The sequence below is a fragment of the Rhinopithecus roxellana genome, chromosome 9 (genome assembly GCF_007565055.1).
Source record: "Rhinopithecus roxellana isolate Shanxi Qingling chromosome 9, ASM756505v1, whole genome shotgun sequence".
Classification (NCBI taxonomy): domain Eukaryota; kingdom Metazoa; phylum Chordata; class Mammalia; order Primates; family Cercopithecidae; genus Rhinopithecus; species Rhinopithecus roxellana.
The window spans coordinates 85,879,650-85,901,745 of NC_044557.1; the positions used below are offsets into that span (position 1 = coordinate 85,879,650).

The window sequence follows — 22,096 nt, forward strand, 5'->3', positions numbered from 1 at the left end:
GCAGACATCGTGGTTGGTGCTGGTGGCTCCAGAATGAGTAGATCCCTGCCCTGGAGTTGGGTGCCTACTCTAATCAGATTATAGGAAAAAGTACTGGTGCTTTGCCTTGGGGCTCGAATTCTTGAATCTTTATCAATGGGAGTCATTTCTTGCCTTTGAGTTCATTGGCATGGTGTATCATCATCAAACACTGGAAATACCTAATGAATTTTACTCATGAGATTTAGTTAGGTTAGCACAAATCAATGAACCCAGAATAAATATCCTTGGGTATATGTGTATACCAGAGCTATGCATTCAGCAGTAAATTCTTATTGTGAAATATTAATGCAGGGTAATATGTATTAAAAATAAAGCTATCAATCTAATAACAAATATGTACAAGGATAATGCCCAGTATTAGACAAAGTCTGATTAGAAGGAGAAAAAACATTTTTTGGGGCCAGGTGTGGTGGCTCACTCCCGTAATCCCTAGCACTTTGGGAGACCAGGGCGGGTGGATCACTTGAGGTCAGAAGTTCGTGACCAGCCTGGCCAACACGGTAAAACGCTGTCTCTACCAAAAAATACAAAAATTAGCTGGGTATGGTGGCACGTGCTTGTAGTCTCAGCTACTCAGGAGGTGGAGGCAAGAGAATTGCTTGAACCTGGGAGGCAGAGGTTGTAATGAGCTGGGATCGCGCAACTGCACTCCAGCCTGGGCGACAGAGAAAGACCTTGTCTCAAAACAAAACAAAACAAAAAACAAAAAAACAAATCAAAGAAAACATTTTTGAGGGTTGCTTTTAGATAGGGAACATACAGCACTTTTTCTTCGGTTCAAGCCTAGAGCTAGTGAAGGTATAGGCTTCTAACAGGAAACAACTGAGATGTCATTTAGGTTCATTTCCCATCACGGCGAAAGTGGGTTCTTCAGCATCCTTTTTTTTTTTCCTGAGACATACTTTCACTCTTGTTGCCCAGGCTGGAGTGCAATGGCACAATCTTGGCTCACTGCAACCTCCGCCTCCCGGGTTCAAGTGATTCTCCTGCCTCAGCCTCTTGAGAAGCTGGGATTACAAGCACCCGCCACCATGCCCAGCCAATTTTTGTATTTTTAGTAGAGACGGGGTTTTACCATGTTGGCCAGGATGGTCTCGAACTCCTGACCTCAGGTGATCTCCCTGCCTTGGCTTACCAAAGTGCTGGGATTACAGGCGTGAGCGACAGCACCCGGCTTCTTCAGCATCTTTTTTATGTGGTCATGTGCATCCATTTCACTGGCCTCTGCTGACTGGAGGTGCTCATGGCTTCATGATGAATCCAGTTCTGCTTTTGGATAATTCTGATAGTTAGGGCTCTCCCCAACATTGAATTTCTCCTTACTTTCACCTGCTAGAATATCTGAAGACATATCTATTGGACTTTTTTGTACATTGATTCAACAGGTAATTCATTATACTCCTGTCCCCATGCCATGCGGTGTGTTGGGTGAGTGATGCAATGGCAAAGGAGACAGTTTCTGCCCTCTACAGTGGAAATAAACAGGTGCCTCTCACATGTGACAGCTTCCCAGTGTTTGCACAGAGCTCTCAGGTCCTTCTAGAACCTGCTTCTAACTTACGTGTCTGTGGTTGCTGTGATAGTCACTCCTAAGTCACACTCCCCAGACTTCTTACTGTTCAACCATCTTCCCAAGGCAACACCTATATTTGATAGAACCTCAAATCCGATTCTCAGGATGCATTCTGATTGGCTTTGAGCCGGGGTCAGCAAACGTCCTCTGTAAAGGGCCAGATAGTCAATGTTTCAGGCTTTATGGGCCACACGGCATCTGCAGAAATGACTCGACCCTGCTGTTGTGGTGTGAAAGCAGCTGCGGACAGCACGTAAACCACGAAACAGTGTTTACATTAGTACGTGGTGGCCAGATTTGGCATGGCAGCTATACTTTGCGAAATCCGTGGCTGAGGCCGGGCGCGGTGGCTCGAGCCTGTAATCTCAGCACTTTGGGAGGCCGAGACGGGCGGATCACGAGGTCAGGAGATCAAGACCATCCTGGCTAACACGGTGAAACCCCGTCTCTACTAAAAAATACAAAAAACTAGCCGGGCGAGGTGGCGGCGCCTGTAGTCCCAGCTACTCGGGAGGCTGAGGCAGGAGAATGGCGGGAACCCAGGAGGCGGAGCTTGCAGTGAGCTGAGATCCAGCCACTGCACTCCAGCCCCGGCGACAGAGCGAGACTCCATCTCAAAAAAAAAAAAAAAAAAAAGAAATCCGTGGCTGAGAACACTGTGATATCAGAAATCATTTATTTATTTTTATTTTTTAGAGATGAGGTCTCGCTATGCTGCCCAGGCTGGCCTCAAACTTTTGGGCTGAAGTGATCCTCCTGCCTCATTTAAAAGGAGGGCACTGGGTTTGGAAGAGAAAACGCAGATTGAGTGAGTAATATAGCGGGAGGAGAGTCAGGCGGGCAGTGAAGGGGAGTGAAGGGAGGCTGGGGAGGGAGTGTACGCAGCGCTTTAGCCTCTTATTTCTCTTCAGGGAAGAGAACTAGACCTGAGGGGAGCTTTTGCAGTCTGGGGAGGGCACTTCTGCTCTTGATTGCTGTGGTCTGGCCTGAAGCTATGCCAGGAAAAGCTGAGGCCCTGCGTGCAAGCAGATGTGTTCATGGTTGAAAATCCCCCAAGTCCCATCCAGTTCCCCATATGAATCCCCAATTTTTGTGGGTTTTTGTCTTTAGAGCCTAAGAGATCCTGCCTCTCTGGAGCCACAGGGGCAGGCGGAGTGCTCATGACCACTCTGGGCGAGTGATAAAAGCCTGTTGCGCTGTGCGCTTGGGTGAGATGGCTGAGATCTGGCAGGGAGTTTGTGTGTTCGCCCTCAACATGTGAATGGTGTCCAGCATAAAGCAAGAACCAAGACGTCCCTGCAGAAGAGAAGGCCTGCTGGAGAGGGTCCTGAACTCTGCTCTTGACCTCTTGCACTCAGTATCATCACCAATAGCTAAGACAAAAGCAAGTGATAAAATCCAAGTTCAAAATGAACTCCGCTAACAGTATGAGTCCAATCATCAGCACATCCAGCACGGACAGATGTCAAGCCCCATGTTTAAAGAAACCCTAAAAACCATGACGGGGTGCAGAATAGAGGAGACCTGGTGAGGTCATACACAAAGATGGATAAGGTGCACTCTGAGATGAGGTTTATAACAGTTTTTCTTTACTTGCCCTCCTTTCTCTAATTTCTTTTTCCTCTGTATTCCCTGGAGGGATGGGATGGAACCTGTCTCCCCAGCCCTTGTTTCATGATTGGCACCTTTAGATGGACCATGAGGATGTGTGAATTGAGGCTGATGACCCACTTACCTCCTGCCCCTGCAGACGCACAGACTTCCCCAGTGTCAACACCCCATACCAGGGTGGTACATTTGTTGCAATTGATTAACCTATGTTGACACATCATCGTCACCCAAAGTTCATAGTTTACATTAGGGTTCACTCTTGGTGGTGTACGTTCTGTGGGTTTTGACACATGTGTAGTGACGAGTACCCACCATTATGATATCAAACAGAGAAGTTTCCCTGCCCTGAAAATCCGTTGTGCTCTGTCTTCTCATCCGTCCCTCCCTATTACCTTCTGGCAACCACTGACCCTTTTACTGTCTCCATGGTTTTGCCTTTCCCAGAATGTCATATAGTTGGAATCATACAATATGTAGCCTTTTCAAATTGGCTTCTTTCTCTTAGTAATACGCATTTAAGTTTCCTTCATGTCTTTTCTCAGCTTGATAGCTCATTTCTTTATAGTGCTGAATAATATTCTACTATCAGAATATGTCACAGTTATTTATACATTCATCTAATGAATCTTGGTTGACAACTTGGTTGCTTGCAAGTTTTGGCAATTGTAAAGCAGCCATAAACATTTGTGTGCAAGTTTTTGTGTGGACATAAGTTTTCAGCTCATTTGGGTAAATATCAAGGAGCATGGTTCCTGGATGACATGGTAAAAATATGTTTACTTTTGTAAGAACACACCAAACTGTCTTCCACAATGGCTGAACCATTTTGCATCCCCTTCAGCAATGAATGAGAGTTCCTGTTGCTCCACATCCTTGCCAGCATTTCGGGTTGTCAGTGTTAGATTTTGGCCATTCTAATAGGTATGTAGTGGTATCTCATTGCTTTACTTTGCAATTTCCTGATGACATGTGATATTCAGCATTTTTCTTATGCTTATTTGCCATCTGGATACCTTCTTTGGTGAGATGTCTGTTCAGATCTTTTGCCTCCTTTTTAATTGGGTTGTTTGTTTCCTTCCTGTTGACTTTAAGAGTTTTTTGTATGATTCGGATGACAGTCCTTTTCAGTTGTGTCTTTTGCAAATATTTTTTCCCAGTCTGTGTCTTGTTTTCTCATTCTCTTGGTATGTCTTTTGCAGAGCAGAAGTTTTAAATTTTAATGCAGTCTGGCTTATCAATTCTTTCTTTGATGGGTTATACCTTGGGTGTTATATCCAAAGAGTCATTCGTATACCTAAGGTCACCAAGATTTTCTCTTGTGTTAACTTCTGGGAAGTTTGTATTTTCTCATTCTGCATTTGGGTTTATGATCCGCTTTGAGTTAATTTTTGTGAAGAGTGTAAGGTCTGTGTCTAGAGTTATTTTTTTTGCTTGTGGATGTCCAGTTATTTCAGCACCATTTATTGAAAAGACTATCTTTGCTCCATTGATTGTTTTTGCTGCTTTGGAAAAAGACCAGTTGACTATACTTGAGGTTCTATTTCTGGGCTTTCTCTTCTGTTCCATTGACCTATTTGTCTGTTCTTTCACCAGTACCACACTATCTTGAGTACTATGGCTTTTTTTTTTTTTTTTTTTTTGAGACAGAGTCTCGCTGTATCGCCCAGGCTGGAGTGCAGTGGCCGGATCTCAGCTCACTGCAAGCTCCGCCTCCCAGGTTGACGCCATTCTCCTGCCTCAGCCTCCCGAGTAGCTGGGACTACAGGCGCCCGCCACCTCGCCCGGCTAGTTTTTTGTATTTTTTAGTAGAGACGGGGTTTCACCGTGTTAGCCAGGATGGTCTCGATCTCCTGACCTCGTGATCCACCCGTCTCGGCCTCCCAAAGTGCTGGGATTACAGGCTTGAGCCACCGCGCCCGGCCAGAGTACTATGGCTTTATAGTAAGCCTCGAAATTAGGGATATTTTTATTTATTTAAAAAATTTTATAATAGTATGATTTATATTTCTTTAAATCATTCTATTATAAAGACACATGCACGCATACATTCATTGCAGGACTATTTACAATAGCAAAGACATGGTATCAAACTAAATGCCCATCAGTGATAGACTGAATAAAGAAAATGTGCTACATATACACCATGGAATACTATGCAGCCATAAAAAGAATGAGGTCATGTTCTTTGCAGGGACATGGATGGAACTGGAGGCCGTTATTCATACCAAACGAATGCAGGAACAGAAAACCGAATACCACATGTTCTCACTTATAAGTGGGAGCTAAACGATGAGAACACATGGACACATAGAGGGGAATAACATACACTGGTGCCTTTTGGCAGGTGAAGGGTAGGAGGAGGGAAAAGATCAGGACAAATAACTAATGGGTACTAGGCTTAATACCTGGGTCACAAACTACTCTGTACAATAAACCCCTACGACACAAGCTTACCAGTGTAGCGAACCTTCGCTTGTACCCCTGAACTTAAAAGTTGAAATAAACTGTCCTTATTAGATGTTACATAAAATTGATTGTTCAGAAAAGGTGATTGTTCACATTTTCTTCGCTGTTTCTCGGTATTTTAGGTGACATACCTGGAGCAGCTGCTGTGCTGGGCAGGGTCGCCGTGCAGTTGTGGCCTGTGTGGGGTGCTGGGCTGTGCTTGCCAGCCATCTGTGGCTCACAGCTGGGGGTGCACTCAGATGAAGGGGCGCTGTTGCCTCCCACAGGGACTTTCTGGGCATGCCTTGCTAAGCCTGGTGCCTGCAGGCTGCGTTTGCCTACGGGGCGTATCTTTCTAATCCACGCCAAGGCTAGCTGTGGCCTCGTGGTAAATGGTTTCACATGCGTAACCTCGTTTCTTACAGCCTGGTGAGTGGAGACCGCACGTTCCATGTGCCATGTGAGGGGCCAGGGCAGGCAGGGCTCAGTGTTACTCCTTAGGTCGCACAGCTGGTGAGAGCGCAGGATGCCATTACTGACCAGCTGTGGGACGCTGGCCGTGTCCCTGAGTCCTGTGTGCCCACTTTCTCATCCGTAAGTGAGGCACTGGTTTACACTAGTTTACTGGTGGAGGTTGTAAGGATTGAATTGGTCAGTCCTTGGGAGGTGCTTTGGACAGTGCTCAGCAAATGTTAGTGGCTGTTAGTGGAATGAGATCTTTGGTCAGGTCTAGTGTGCTTCCCATAGCATCCCCTGAGGCCAGCGTGAATGGGGTTTGCAAGGCCTGTCCCTCCCTGGCTCCCCCAGAAGAAGTGTGTGTTGCTAGGGCAGGCCCTCCCTGGCCTTTGGTTGTGGATGAGGGCCAGGGAGGGGCCTGCCCTAGCAGCACAATTAATTTTGGACAAAATAACTGGGCAAGCCCTAAAACTTGTAGGATTTACATTTTAAAAGGCTAAGAGTGGCCAGGTGTGGTGGCTCATGCCTGTAATCCCAGCACTTTGGGAGGTTGAGATGGGTGGATCACTTGAGGTCAGGAGTTCGAGACTAGCCTGGCCAACACAATGAAACCCTGTCTGTACTAAAAAAATACAAATTAGCCAGGTGTAGTGGCCCATGCCTGTAATCCTGGCTATTCAGGAGGCTGAGGCAGGAGAATCGCTTGAACCTGGGAGGTGGAGGGGTTGCAGTGAGCCAAGAATGTACCACTGCACTCGAGCCGGGGTGACAGAGCGAGACTCCATCTCAAAAAAAAAAAAAAAAAAAAGCTAAGAGTTACTGGTGGAGGAGGAGAGATTAGATCCCAGAGTCTCAGCAGGGGAGAGTTGGGTGTCTAAGCTCATTTAGGCTGGATTCTGGAGAAATTTGATTGGGAAGGAGTAGTGTTTAGGAAGAAGAAAGAGTTTTTAAAGCAATCACACTACTGCTTTGTAGAGTGATGAGAAAGTGTGTTTTAATAGATTTCGATGTGCACTTGTGAATGGAATCCCCATTTGCTGTGCTTTTGAGAGACTTCAGGCAAGATTTAAATTGCTTTTCAGTTCCTTTTTTTTTTTTTTTTTTTTTTTTTTTTTTGCATCCTTTGAATATAACTCCAGGCTGGCTTCAGGGTAAAAGCAAGCCTCCTGAGCTCTATGCAAGTTGTCTTAGGAGTCGCCTTCATTTTCCTTTTTTCCTGTCCTGGGGCCAGTTATCTATAACATTTAAGACTGCATCAGTCTGAGCTCTTCTGATGCCTCTTGCCTCCTTCGGGATGCTCTTCCCTATTCTTCCTGCCTCACTCCCAGTCATCCTCAGGTCACAGCTGGATGCCATTTCTTCAGAGAGGTCCTCAGTGGTCCTTTCAGTCTTAAGTGGAACTGTTTTATTTTTCTCTTTCATCAAACGCTGTTATTTTTCTCTTTTCATTGAATTCTCTTGTTCTTTCTTGTAACACTTCTTATGATTTGTAAGTAAATCTGAAAAATGTTTGGGGCTGGGAGCAGTGGCTGACGCCTGTAATTCCAGCACTTTGGGAGGCTGAGGCAGGCGGGTCACCTGAGGTCAGGAGTTCAAGACAAGTCTGGCTAATATGGTGAAACCCTGTCTCTACTAGCTGGGCATGGTGGCACACACCTGTAATCCCAGCTACTCGGGAGGCTGAGGCAGGAGAATTACTTGAACCCGGGAGGCGGAAGTTGTGGTGAACCGAGATCGTGGCATTGCACTCCAGCCTGGGCAACTAGTGAAACTCCATCTCAAAAAAACAAAAAAAATCTGTGTCAGGAGGAGACATTTGCCATTATTTTGTGAAAGAGGCTAGAGAAAGAAGGTGACTGGCTGAGATTAAATAATGTAAAAATGATAAATGTCAGCTGACTGTGTGTTTAACAAAACACAAAAGTCACTTTAAACCCGATCTCCACTGTGGCTCTGGACTGCTTTAAATAGCTCCCAAAGAATTTAATGGAAATCTACTAACACCCTGTACCTGTGAATAAAAGGCAAATTGTCTGTATTCTCAGGTCCTAAAATGTATTCTGTCTTTTTCTTGAAATGAACGTTTGCACTAACTGGTTATAGACAGTCAAGGTAGGAACACTGATGTGTGCTGTGTGTATTTGCTGGCTTAAGGGGCCGCTTAGTATCATTTAAATCTTATTTGTGTTGCTGTATATGAAGATTTTTGATCATGCCTTTTGCTCAAGCCTTCTCCTGGACGAGGGATTAAATTTTGCCCAGGAACTCTTAGGAAAGAAAGAGACTGCTAAGGCAGATGGATTTGCTAAAAGGCAATAGTTCATATATATAATAAACCTCCAAATTGGTGAACTTTTTGATTACAAGAGTATTGAAAATTTTATCACTGGGTCATATGCTGCAAATCTGTTTTCAGAAATAATTCACATTTTATAGGGAGAGCACTTTGAGCCACGTAGAAATTATGGCTTGTACACTATTTACTGTTAAGAACATTTATACTCGGTCTTACTCATAATCGCCCGTGGTAGGAACTGGATCATTATCTATTTTTAAAAGAATTAGCAAAGTGATATTTGCCCAATTCCTATGTGAGAAAACCTTCTAGATATGGTAGTGTTGAGATTAGTTAAATTGGATCTTTCTGAATTCATGGCTAGGTTAGTCATGACATTGATTTCAGCTTCATAATCTTTAAAAAAATCTCTTCTTCATTTTGGCATTTGGTCTTGGCTTCTTTTGACAATATGGAATATTGCAGGGACTCGTCTTTCTCTCCTTTCCTGCAGTTGTATGAGAAGTACTACCATTTTATATTCCAAAAGATGTCACGAAGATAAACTACTGAGACATAAAGTAGTGTTTTCTTTATATTTATTTTTTTAAGTGTGTATAGGGTCAGCTCCAAGGATTTCAATGAGAAGTTATGAAGAAATACTTTAAATATATACAAATTAGAGAGGATAGAATAGAATAATGAGTCCATTGCCCAGATTAAATCATTATCAAGATTTGACCACACTGGCTTTATTTTTACTTTATTTATTTTTTTGTTGAAGTATTTTATAGCAGATCCCAGAAACCACATCGCTGTTCTCCTTCATAGCTGTATGCATGTCCACAACATGGGAGGGTTTCCTTTCATCAGCTTTGCGTCTTGATCCGCATGCATGTTAAGTACCAACTGTGTTATCAGGCACCCTGCCAGGCATTAAGGACACTCGAATGGATAAGACCAAACCTGCCTCCCAAGGAAATTAAGGATCGATGAGACAAGCAAAAACATGAGATTACAGATGCCTTATGGTACCTGCCAGATAACTCCTATGAGCTGAACTTTGTGCAAAATACAGTGGACATATAGAAGAGGACTGGTCAGCTGTGCAGGGCAGGGTGCTGAGAGAAGAGGTCAGGAGTCAGCTGTGCAGGGCAGGGTGCTGAGAGAAGAGGTCAGGAAGGGCTGTGCAGGGCAGGGTGCTGAGAGAAGAGGTCAGGAAGGGCTGTGCAGGGCAGGGTGCTGAGAGAAGAGGTCAGGAGTCAGCTGTGCAGGGCAGGGTGCTGAGAGAAGAGGTCAGGAGTCAGCTGTGCAGGGCAGGGTGCTGAGAGAAGAGGACAGGAGTCAGCTGTGCAGGGCAGGGTGCTGAGAGAAGAGATCAGGAGGGGCTGTGAGTGGCGGAACTCTTGGAGCAGCATCTTCAAATATCCGTGGGCAAACAGAGAAAGGTTAGGATAGAAGGAAGGGCCCCTGCTATTTGCATTGGGGAGGAAGCATCCCTTCTTATTCTGCTTGCTCACCAGTCAGCATCATCCGAGCGCCCAATCTTATGCCAGGCCCTGTCCTGGGCATGCAATAGTAAGTAACACACAGTCTTCAGGTACAGGAAGTCATACCTGAATGGGGGGATTTTGACACATAAGCAGGTAATTTTAATAAATAACCTCAACAGGGATCTGAAAAAATGGAGGACTCATTCTCAGTGAAACAGTGGAACAGGATGGATCATTAATCATGTCACAGCTAGAGTCAAAGGTTGGCCTGTGTGTTAACCACATTATATTCATTGAATAATAATATTAATAGCAACTAGCATTTATTGAGAACTTATGATAAATACACTGCTGAAGTGCTTTAAATGGGTTATTGCACTTAAACCTCACAACGTTGACTTGTACTATGACTACTGTCTCCGCTTTACAGTTTGGTGTGGCGCCCTTCTCATGGAGGGTTCACCCCAGAGGTCACCTCCTTGCCCACCTGCCCTGGCTGACGCAGCACCACTCAGCCCCATCAGCCCTCACGATTACTGTTTGTGTTTGTCCCAGCATCCACCAGCACGCTGTTTCCCAGGGCTGAGGCCTAACTCTTCCCACAAGAGTGTCAATGCCATGAGAGCAGGCCCTTCATCTCCCTGCTCGTTCTCCTCAACCTGCCCTGCACAGTATTGTGTTCTCAGTAAATACTTGTTAACCAACCGTTGTGAGCTATTATGGACTTTCAGTGCATGGCAGTTTTGTCGGAGTTTGAATGAACCTTTATGTGGTTTTTCATGGTCTAAGTTTTGGATCAGCTGGAGCAGTGATTAGCCAGTCTGTGTGATTGTTATCACACACGGGCTGTGTGTGTTAGCACAGGTTGGCTGGGAGCAGTGGCTTATACCTGTAATCCCAGCACTTTGGGAGGCCAAGGTGGGAGGATCGCTCTAGGCCAGGAGTTCAAGACCAGCCTGGGCAACATGGGGAGACCCTGTCTCTACAGGGAAAAAAAAAAAAACAAAAAACAACAAAACATAAAATAAAATTAGTTGGGCATGGTGGTGTATACCTGTAGTCCCAGCTCCTCAGGGGGCTGAAATGGGAGGATTGGATTGCTTGAACCCAGGAGGTCCAGACTGCAGTAAGCTATGATTGTACCACCACACTCCAGCCTGGATGACAGAGAAAGACCCCATCTCTTAAAAAAAGAGATACTTTTCGACTGTCTGTGCATCCAGATTTCTCCATCTTTAATTCAAAGATGCCAAACTATTTTGGAGTGAACAACTATAGAGTTTAACTTTTTTTCTAATTTGGCTATCTACTTTTCTTCATTTTTCTCATATTTTAGAGAAATATTTTTGATTTAATGTTCTTGGTTGTTGATAATGAAGACCCTTCAAATATGAGTATTTTCTTGAAAAAAAAAGTATGTCTCTGACTCAGATATATGAAAACCAACTTTTGTTCTAAGTTTATTATTTCAAAACAGGTAATTTTTGAAATCAAATCATATCTTTGCAGAAGAGAGAAGCTATAATGTGATACCTGTTTTTGCTGTATGAAAATCATGCCAACTTTAAAGTCCTTTTCCAGGGTCATTAAAAACAGAGGAAATATTTTGTGTTGCTCTTTGAGTTTGATGGTTGAGGCATTTGTCTTCAAATTGCCAAGTTTTACAACTTAGATTAACTGTATTTCCTGCACCCTCTCCAAGCACTTTTGTGATGTTTTGTAACTTCCATCACAGGCACGCACAGAGGCTGGGCTGCGGTCCAGATGCGTTTGCTCCATGAACTGGTCTACGCCTCCCGAAGGATGGGGAACCCAGCCCTCTCTGTCAGACACCTGTCCTTCCTTCTACAGACCATGCTGGACTTCTTGTCGGATCAGGGTGAGTGGGCTCAAACCACGATTTTTTTTTTCAAGGGACTGTGAATGAGAGCACTTTAGATGCTGGTTCCTGTAAACCCTGGGCTTAGGTTTCAGTGGGTGGAAGACACTGCCCAGCTCCTCGTCGGTGAGAAGGTCCCTGCCCCATGCCTTGGCTCCCTGCTTCCACACTCACTTCTCTGGGAGCCCTGTGCCACCTCCTCCCACCTTGACGCCATCCCCTCCTGCTCCTCGGCCGGCCAGCACACTCCACGGCTTTTCCCTCCGCCTCTCAGGCTTCTTCTCAGCCTCCTGTGTTGCCTCCCATTTCCTTAGCCTGCCTTTTATAAAATATAAATGTCAAAGCATAACATTTACATAGAGGAGTACACGACTCGTAGGAATGTGTCTCAGTGATCTCAGTGAATTCTCACCAAGTGGCCACCGCTGTAATCAACACCCGGATCAGAGACGGGCATGAGCAGAACCCAGGGCCCCTTCTGCCCCTTGTGCCCCTTCGAGTCACTGGGTGACTCCATCCTCCCTTCCAGAACCAAAGATCAGGTTTGCGTGTGTTTGCTCTCATGGGGCCACGCGGTGTCTCTGCCCCTCTTTCAAGGTTGCCTTTCTCCCGGGCTCATTTCTTGGCCTTCATCTTCTCTTCTTCTGCTGCTCCTGGGTGCTATCTGCTTTTTGATAGCAGGAAACGTGACCTGTTTCCCTATGCACTTGGGGCTCAGCTGCCCCAAACCTGCCTTCCTGCCTGTACCCCTGACCCTGGCCCAGTGTGTGGTGCTGGCTGGGTTCTCAGGGAAGTGCTGTCTGCTGTGGGGACTGATGTGTGCAGAGCGTATTGGGAGGTACTCATGGGATCAGCCCCGCGGAAGGAAAGAGACGGAGGCGAGACTGGACCGTGGGAGAAGCTGGGCTTCAGTGCTGTATCGACACAGGCCTCAGCCGCATGGGGAGCTCTGCACTGCCGTGCCCTGCAGATGTGTCCCATGTTGTTCTGAGGGGCCGGGCCTTTCTCCTCTCTCACTGACCAGCAGTTGGATGCAGGCTACGCTGGGTGATGTGGTTCTCTTCAGCAAGGAGACAAGGCTTCTGCTGACCCAGCAGGGCCTGTGTAGCTGGGAAGCTGTTGGAGAGATCTCTGGCGATGGGAGGGCCGGGACTTCCTGTCCCCGTGCCAGGCCCTGGGTGCTCACCACTCCCAGGAAAGAGTAGGGTCTCGAAGGGCTCTCTCCCTTCGAGGACAGCTTCTGGGAAGGTAGCACTCTCCCCTGGGGAACGGGCTCTCCTCCCTGCAGGCCGTCTGGTTGGTTCATTACTGCCCCCTGCAGTGCTGCTCCGTCACTGCTGCTGTCCAGGCAGGGACTCCACTCCCTCACTCTCATGTCCTGGCACCTCACAAATTTCGTGCTTCTCTGTTTTCACATTTCTAAAAGCAGTACATCTTTCTCTCCAGCCCTCCACCCACTGTTTTCCCCTGGCTATTCTCTGTCTTCGAGTAGGCTCTGGCTCCAGGGTAGTGTGGGGTGTACATCTCTGAGGGTAGTTGTGAGGTTTAAATGCACTAATTCTGGCTGAGCGTGGTGGCTCACTCCTGTTATCTGAGCACTTCGTGAGGCCCAGGTGGGCAGATCACCTGAGGTCAGGAGTTCGAGACCATCCTGGCCAACATCGTGAAACCCCGTGTTTACTAAAAATACAAAAATTAGCCAGGGGTGGTGGCGGGCCCCTGTAATTCCAGCTACTCAGGAGGCTGATGCAGGAGAATCACTTGAACCCAGGAGGCGGAGCTTGCAGTGAGCCAATGTTACGCCATTGTACTCCAGCCTGGGCAATAAGAGTGAAACTCTGTCCCTCCCACCCCCGCCCAAGAAAAAAGAATCGCAGTATACACTAAGCAGCCCTCAGAAAGCCCATCTTCTCGCTGCGCCTGTTGAAATGCTAGCATTCTTTAAAGGAAACATTGACTTCTCTATAGTGATTTCCATGGCCATCTCTATGAGAAAGGAATTCTCCTTTTGTGAATGCCTGTGGTTCTTTGTCGCCAAGGTTCTGAAGGCATACACCGCTTATTGTGGCTGTTTGCATCCTCGTGTGGAGTAGCTGTTGTTTGCTGTTGAGGACTTCTGGTGACCCAGGTGCATCTCTGCTCTGACCGGGGCCCCTGCGACAGGCGTGCAGCTTCTTTTCTGCATGTATTGGGTCGCTGTTGCTTTTGGGGCTGCATTTGAACTGTGCTTTTCTTAGTCGTACCTGCAGAGTGAGCAGGTGGCCACCAGGGCCACCATGGAAGCTGGCTGCATGGCCCATTTGCACTCTGGCGTTTCAGTGACGGGAGGGAGCAGCAGGCCAAGGCAGAGCTCGCAGAGCCACCTGTGTCTCCTGCTGGGGAGGCTGTGGCTCCGTGACGGCTTGGGCAGTGGTCTGGTGTTACCTGCTGTAGTGAATTTTTGCTCTCCCCAGCCCCTGGGAGTGCTGCCCACCTCCCCCGCTCTGCTGGGATTTCTTGAGCCTCCCCGCCATCCAGCAACTCTAAGGAGGCAGAGCCTGGACTCTGTTTTTGCAGGGGCTTAGAATCTCGGGTGCCATTCCTGACCCATGGCACATCCATCTGCCCCTGTAGTCAGGACTTTGTTCTCTCCTGGTGGCAGTGTCCCCACACACCTCACCTCAGCAAGCACAGTTCCCACGGCTGGTGAGTTGTGGTGACACGGCCCTGAGCCCTTCGCCTGAGCTGTCAGTGTCACTCCTTTGCCTGCTGCGTCTGCTGCATCTTGAACTTCTTTAGCACACACCTTCCTTCCCACAGTAGGGCCGGTGCACCTCCCCTGTCCCCACACCCTGCGCCTTCACCACGTGACTCCTCTTGGGCCTGGCCTCCTCTTGAAAGCCTTCACAAGTCTTTAGCTAGACCAGGAACTCTGGGCCTCTGCTGTCTTCTTCCTTCCTGTACTTACCACAGTTACAATTCGGTCAGCAGTTGCATATTTAGTTGGTCCATGCTTGTCTCCCTCCATGGGAGAAGACCTCATTCTGCCTGCTCTCTACCTGGAGCTGGACCTGGCAAAGACTAGATGCCAAGCGCATGGCTGCCGAGGTGTGAGGGATGTTGTCACAGCCCTTGCCTTCATCATGATTGCTTATGGGAAAGTTGATTTTGACTTGGGTCCTCAGGCATTTTTCAAAAGCACATTCTTGGCCAGACATGGTGGCTCACTCCTGTAATCCCAGCACTTTGGGAGGGTGAGACGGGCGGATCACCCGAGGTCAGGAGTTCGAGACCAACCTGGCCAACGTGGTGAAATCCCATCTCTACTAAAAATACAAAAATTAGCCGGGCGAGGTGGCACATGCCTGTAATCCCAGCTACTTGGGAGGAGGCTGAGGCAGGAGGATCACTTGAACCCGGGAGGTGGAGATTGCAGTGAGCTGAGATCACACCACCGCACCCCAGCCTGGGTGACAAAGTGAGACTCCATCTCAAAATTAAAAAATAAAATAAAATGCACGTTCTTTTTACAATGAACACATATGTGTGTGTACACTGTATGTGTATGTATACGTATGCTGTATTGTGTTTTTCTGTTGGAGTTTGTATTTCTCAAGGGCATGGGCCATATCTTCCCCTTTGGGTGGGTGCCCTGTGGTTTCCATGGACATGGTGAGATGACTGAGCGTGTATGCAGAACCAATAATTGAAGTGACCCATTCCACTGTTCTGTGTCAGGCTGATGAACCCGACTGTCTCCACTCCAGACCTGTGAGGCCTTGTCTTGTTTTGATGACAGCACTCAGAAGTAGACTGTGTTTCCCAGCCCCACGTGCTCAGAGGTTGATGTTTGCACGCGTGTCCATGAGATGGCCGCCGGGAAGAACAGAGAGTGGATGAGCACACAGGGCTCTCTGTTAATTGCTCTGTTGCTGTGTTTCTTTTTTTGTTAATAGCATTCATGCATGGTCGATGAGCATCCTTGTGCCTGGGAGTGGTAGTGGGTGTGTGCCTGCCTATCTCCCCTGCCCTTCCTGTCCAGAACGCAGAGTCAGCGTCTTTCTCCAGGTGGCAAAGTAAACTTCTACAGGAAAATACAGCAAGGGTTCTCGGTGATGCTTTAACCTCTGCCTTCCCCTCCTTTTTTTCTTTTTTCTTTTCTTTTTTTTTTTTTTGAGACAGAGTCTTGCTCTGTTGCCCAGGCTGGAGTGCAGTGGCGCGATCTTGGCTCACTGCAAGCTCCACCTCCCGGGTTCACGCCATTCTCCTGCCTCAGCCTCCGGAGTAGCTGGACTACAGGTGCCCACCACCACGCCCAGCTAATTTTTTTGTATTTTTAGTAGAGACGGGGTTTCACCGTGTTAGCCAGGATGGTCTCGATCTCCTGACCTCGTGATCCGCCCACCTCGGCCTCCCAAAGTGCTGGGATTACAGGCGTGAGCCACTGCGCCCGGCTCCCTCCTTTTTTTCTTATCCTGTTTATATTATTAAGCTTTGTTCACTTCTAAGCCTATCGTGTGATAGCTGTACCTTTTCCTCATGTGATCTTTCAAAAAGGGTGATCTGTATGCTATATTTTTGAGTAATTAGACATTTTGTAACAGGTCACATTGGAGGCTCTTTTAATATATGTGTTTAGAATAAGTAAATGTGAATTCTTATTGAAACAGCATGTTTAACTGTGGCCTGTGGTCTTCACCAGCCCTAAGTGAGGACGGAGGCTTTGAGTTGGATGTGGCTCGTCCATTAGACTCCTTGTCTCCTTCACGTGGTCACGACTGGCCATTGCTTTTATGGCCAGAGCCCTTAGTTAATTCCCCCCCATGCTGTGATCTCTCTTCGGTGTATCTTCTCCACACTAGAATCCTGAAGACAGTTTCTTTTTCTTTCTTTTTCTTTCTTTTTCTTTCTTTTTCTCTTTTTAAGGTCTACCAGAAATACTGGAGGAGAATATATGTTTAAAATCTGAGTTTGAATTAGTCATGGTAGGAAGTTTTCTCCATGGTATTTGTAGAGTGAGTTAGGAGAGATTCGTCATCTCAGTTTGGATGACTGACCAAGCTGCAACCAGACTCAGCTAGATTTCAAATCAGGCGGTTTATGGGAAAAGAGAGGAGGAGCTATGATCGTGAGGTATTTCTAAGATCAGTTGTTTTTGGTGGATTGTTAATTCCCAGTGAGAAAACGGAGAATGAAATCAGTATGCTTCCATATGGGCTGTGTTTCCATTAGATATAAATTGTGTTTGATTTTTGATGAAAAGTCAGCATAACCCTCTAGAGATGTCAGGTGCCCCTTGTCCTGGAAAGGGGACACACACTGTGATTGATGGGGTCCTGGCTGTATGTTTTTAGGTGACAGGGAAATTTGTTTACCCATGAAATGTGGATAGTGTTGTATGGTTATTTAAAGTCATATTAATTAGTGATTTAAAGACGCTTAGTTTGAAAGGAGAAGAACTTAGGATGCTTGATACTGTTGAGCAAATAACAGTCTCTTGAAAGGCCTTTATATAATGGTATTTGGCTAATTGGAGTCGTCTGAGAAAAGGACAAAAGTCAGGAGGTCTGAAAGGTTCTTTCCACTCACCTCAGCCTCTAATTACTGTAACCGCTGATCAATAATGACATCCTCCCTAGCCTCCATTTTCTCGTTTGGACAGCTGGGCTGTGCGGCGCTATGTGGCCGTTTGTTATTTTTAATGATAGATACTATTATTGGATGGTCTTTTTTTTTCTGAAGAGCTCATGGTGCCATTCACAGATAACTAACATTTCTACATTTTGCTGAGTTGAAATAAAGTATGGAATAGAAGAGCAGCCAGGCATGGAAAAAACATGACCCCAGGGTTGAGGAGGGTCTTTCTAGCCTTCTTGTAATTTGTAAAACTAGACTGGTGACCTGCAATTGAAGACAGCATCATCTGGGGACTTCTGCTCCATGTGTACTCTCCAGTATGTGCTAAAGATTGAACCTACAAGATACATTATGAGGGCAAGTATTTACACAGAAAGGCTCTGAGTTCCCCAAGACTTTGGTCATTTTTTACAAGATGAAGTACTACCTTGATGATCTGTGGAATCTTCTTAGGAACCGTGACTGTGTTGGTTTTCTGATCGTGGTACAGGGCCATCTTTGTTGAGGCTTCCCGTGTGTGTGGCCCAGAGCTTCCATGGCATTCCAGCCGTAGATTAATGGAGCTGTCATCCTCTGAAGCCTCATGGGTTGTGCGTGCAAACCTGGTCCTGTGAACTGCACAGGAGTCTCTGAAAAGGGCAGAGGGATTCCTTCCTTTGTGAAAGGTTTAGAATGGCACATATTTGTAATTTCCAGCCTCATCTTTTCCCACTCTCACATTTCACCCTGTATTTGGCCGTACTAAATTGCTGACAGTTCTCCAAATACAACAGTATTGCTATTCTGCTGCCTTTGTACATGCTGTTTCCATTACTGTTACATTGTCTAGGAATTCATCCCTGCCATGACTGCAGTGCCCCCTCTGGCAGCTTCCCATGCCCTGATCCTGCCGCTGTCAGAGCTTCCAGCATGCTAGGCTGTGGAGTTGCTGGTCTGTTTCCCCACCCAGCAAGCCTCTAAGCTCCTCAGAGACATGAACTGTCATGTGTATCTGGAGCAGCACCTGGTAGCTTACAGGTCCTTAAATGCCGGCTGAATGAATAATGTCTTCTGTCTCTTTCAACCCACCTTCTGCTATGCTACCAAATGGATATTTCTTCTAATTGGTGATTTTAAAGATCCTACTGTGGCCTTTGATCAGGCTTTTGAGCAGTGTTTGGCAAACGGTGGCCTATGGACCATGTCTGACCCGCTGCCTGATGTTCATCCTTGCATAGGCTGTTCCAGGATGAGTTTATAGTTACTGACACCAGTTCCTGTGGAAAATAGAAAAGACTCGTGGCTTTCACATCAAATAGCTAAAAAAGGGAACAAGGGGAAAAATTAGCTAGGTAAACTGTTTCAGAGACTGAGATCAAAAGCCCCAGGTGAGCGAGTAAGGTTCAGCCATATGTTGGCTCTGCAACTGTGAGTGAAGTGTGGTTTAAAAATGCATACTATATCAATGCCTATGAAAAGAAGGGGAAAAAAAGAAAAAATGCATACTATAAATATGTCATATTAATGCTACTGTGAAAAGACTGAGGAGTGACAAAAGGGGGTCCCATGAGATGGGAGGGGTCCAGTGGATGAACCTGTGTTAAGGATGTACCTTATTTCACAGCATTTCTGCTGTTGGAATGACTTTACCAGGTTAGGATGGCAGGGAGTGTGATGTTCTGACGCTAGAGTACAGATGGTTTGCATTGCACATGGTTTCCTGGGCTTGGTCTTATTGGGATCTGAAGGCTTTTGGTTTGCCTGTTCTACTGTAGTCCAGTGTCTTTCTGGAGGCCTCTGGGTAGATGGTGTTTTCTTGAAAACCTTCTCTGTATCTTGGTTTTTGCATCTACCTGCGGGATTGTTCTAAGGATTGGAGGTGACACACCTGAAGTACCTAACAATGTCTGCTGCCAAGAAGTGCTTAGTAAATATCATAAGATGGCACTGTTTTCTTCTGGGGGACCTGGACACCAGCTCCTTGGTCAGACGTTAGTGGTTCTTTTGCTCAAGGTTACCTTAAGAAGACTTGGAGAGAGAAATAGGGAACAGCAGAATCACCCCAAAGGGCTGTTGTATGTGGATGTGATTCTTTTCCAAGATGTGCTGCTGTTATAATTTGTATTATAATATCATAATTAACCATAGCACTGCTCTGACTGGCCTGGGGAAGGGGTGAGTGGGAGGTGGAAACAGAGGAGGAGGAGCAAGGGGAAGGAAAGGATGGTGCTGCTGACAGGTGTTCTTCCAGGCAGAGAATGGCGGCCCGTGTAACCGGGGCTTCAGTGCATGCTATTTCCACCGCGTTTAATGCCCAGCCCAGTTCTAAGGTGCTGGGAAGGTGGCCTCTCCACTTCGCCATTGAAAGTGTAGATCAAGATTAGGCTGCCAGTTCCTCGTTCAGCGGAAGTAGCATGGAATCCCAGGTCTCATAGTATCCAACACGAATCTGACTTACTGTTAGATCTTGAGGTTGTTGAAGCATCTTAAACTTCCGAAACAACTGTCGCTATAGAGTGCCTCTCTCCCCATAGCTGCTGTCATGCTTTGCCTACAAGAAACGAAAGCCTTACTAAAATAAACAAAGTTTTTGAGAGCTAACTCATGTGTCATACAATTTATCCATCTAAGGTATATGAGAATACTCACAGAGTTGTGCAGCCACACCACAAGTGAACTACTCATCCATGTTGTGGCATGGGTGATCCTTTAAAATGCAATGCCAAGTGAAGGAAGCCAGGCTCTGAATTCCACACACACGTTGTATGATCCCAATTATTTGAAATGACCAAAATAGACTATAGGGACAGAATGGATTAGTCTTTCTTAGGACTGGGGGAATGGGGGACTTGGTAGGGGCGATGGCTAAAGTGTACGGAGTTGAGGCGGTGAAGATATTCTAGTGGTCCATTGTGGTGACTGTTGCACGACTGTGGTATATCCTCAAAACCATTGAACTGCACCCTTTAATGGGCCAACTGCTATGCAAATTATATTTCAATAAAGCTGTTACAAACGTTTTTAAGAGTCTCTAGAAGACCTCTGTGTTTCATTGGTTAGAACCGGATTGTGTGGTCATGCCAGCCCACTGTAAGTGTGATGGGAAGCACAGTCATCCCCTGAGTATTGGCGGGCGCGTTGGCTCCAGGCTCTCTCTTGGATACCGAAACCTAGGGATACTCAAGTCCCTGATATAAAATGGCATCGTATTTGCATATAACTTATACACATCCTCCCCCATAGTTTGTTTATTTATTTATTTTTATTTTTAGCAGAGATGCTGTCTCGCCATGTTGCTCAGGCTGGTCTCGTCCTCCTGGGCTGAAGCAATTCTCCTGCCTCGGGCTCCGGAAGTGTTGGGATTACAGGCGTGAGCCACCGCACCCAGCCTCCTATGTGGTCTAAGCCATCTCTAGATCACTTGTAACACTTCATATGATGTAAATGCTACCTACGTAAATCATTATTCTCCTGTATTGTTTAGGGAAAGGAAAAAAAAAAACTATACACGTTCAGCACAGATGCAATTTTTTTTCCCAAATATTTTCAGTCCTCGGTTGGTTAATCCATGGGCATGGTGCCACGGCTGGGAAGGGCCAAATGGATTTGGCTGTCTTTGTCTCTAAGGGCAGGCAGCGTGGGGAGCTGGAGGGGTGTGGGGAGAATGGCAGCACAGTCAGCTACCAGCGTGGGCCTGTGTCTCTTGTCCGTTGTCGCCTCTCCTTCCTTGTCCTTTACCAGGCTACCCATGCAGTTGTTCTGGCCCAGCCCTGGAATCGCCTTTTCTGCCATCCTCTACTCAATGCACCTTGGATGCGTCAAGAGGCCCAGCCAGCCTGCTTCCGCTTTCTCACCCTGACTGCCTTTGTTCTGTTTAATTTGCCATCATCTCCTCTCTGGAGCCTCCTGCCCCTCTCCCTGGCTCCACTCCGGCCTCCCGTGGCTTCATTCTCCGGACACCCGTTTAAACTGCAAATCAGATCGTATTTTGTTGCTCCTGTAATAAAACCCAGGACTCACGGTGGCCTGCAGGTTCTGCCCCTGACCCTGCCCTCTCTCCCACCTTGTCCCTTACTTTCTCGTCTGCTCCCGGTTCCAGTTCTTTTGGCTTCCTTAATTAATGCTTACGTGCCAAGCCTTTTCCACCCCACAGCCCCACATGCCTGTTCCTGGCGATCTTGAATGGTGCGCTTCTCCATGAGGTCTCCCCTCCAGTGCCGTGTTCCCCAGGAGACCGCCCTGACCCCTGGCTCTTCTGCATCGTACCCTGTGCTTTGCGTTTCCCAGTCTTAACATGAGAGGCTAGCAGACCTCATCTGCCTTGTCCTGGGATGGCCTGGAACACAGTAGGTGTGAAGAAATACCGTTAAATGGATGGACAACCTCCCTTTGATATTTACCTGCACACTGCTTTGCCACTGTCCCTGTCACATTGCGATGGCCGTTTAGGAGAAGTCTAAATGTCACTTCCCCATCTGGTTTGCTAATGGGACTTGCCTGGGGTGGTCACTGATGATTGCACCTTGCAGGTCGCTCATCTTGTCATGGGCTGCTTGTCTCTATCAAAGTCACCTTGATGGAGGGTGGAAGTGGCAGCAGACGTTGCTGAATACAGGAGACCAAAAATAATCACTGCAATTATTTTGAAAGAAGGCAAAGTTTGTTCTTTCAGAAAATGTTGTTTTCAGAGCAGAATTCAGCATCTCTGCTTCTAAACCTTAGTGGGC

At 46.7% G+C, this 22,096-nt stretch overlaps 1 protein-coding gene across 3 annotated transcripts in view; it reads left to right on the plus strand.

The window, feature by feature from the left end:
• Window positions 1-22,096, plus strand: part of TRAPPC9 (trafficking protein particle complex 9) — a 735,254-nt gene that overhangs the window by 85,365 nt on the left and 627,793 nt on the right. For all 3 annotated transcript variants that reach the window (XM_030937644.1, XM_030937642.1, XM_030937643.1), the window contains one exon: window positions 11,631-11,774. In XM_030937644.1, coding sequence (XP_030793504.1) covers window positions 11,631-11,774 — 144 coding nt within the window. The remainder of the gene's footprint in view (window positions 1-11,630; window positions 11,775-22,096) is intronic.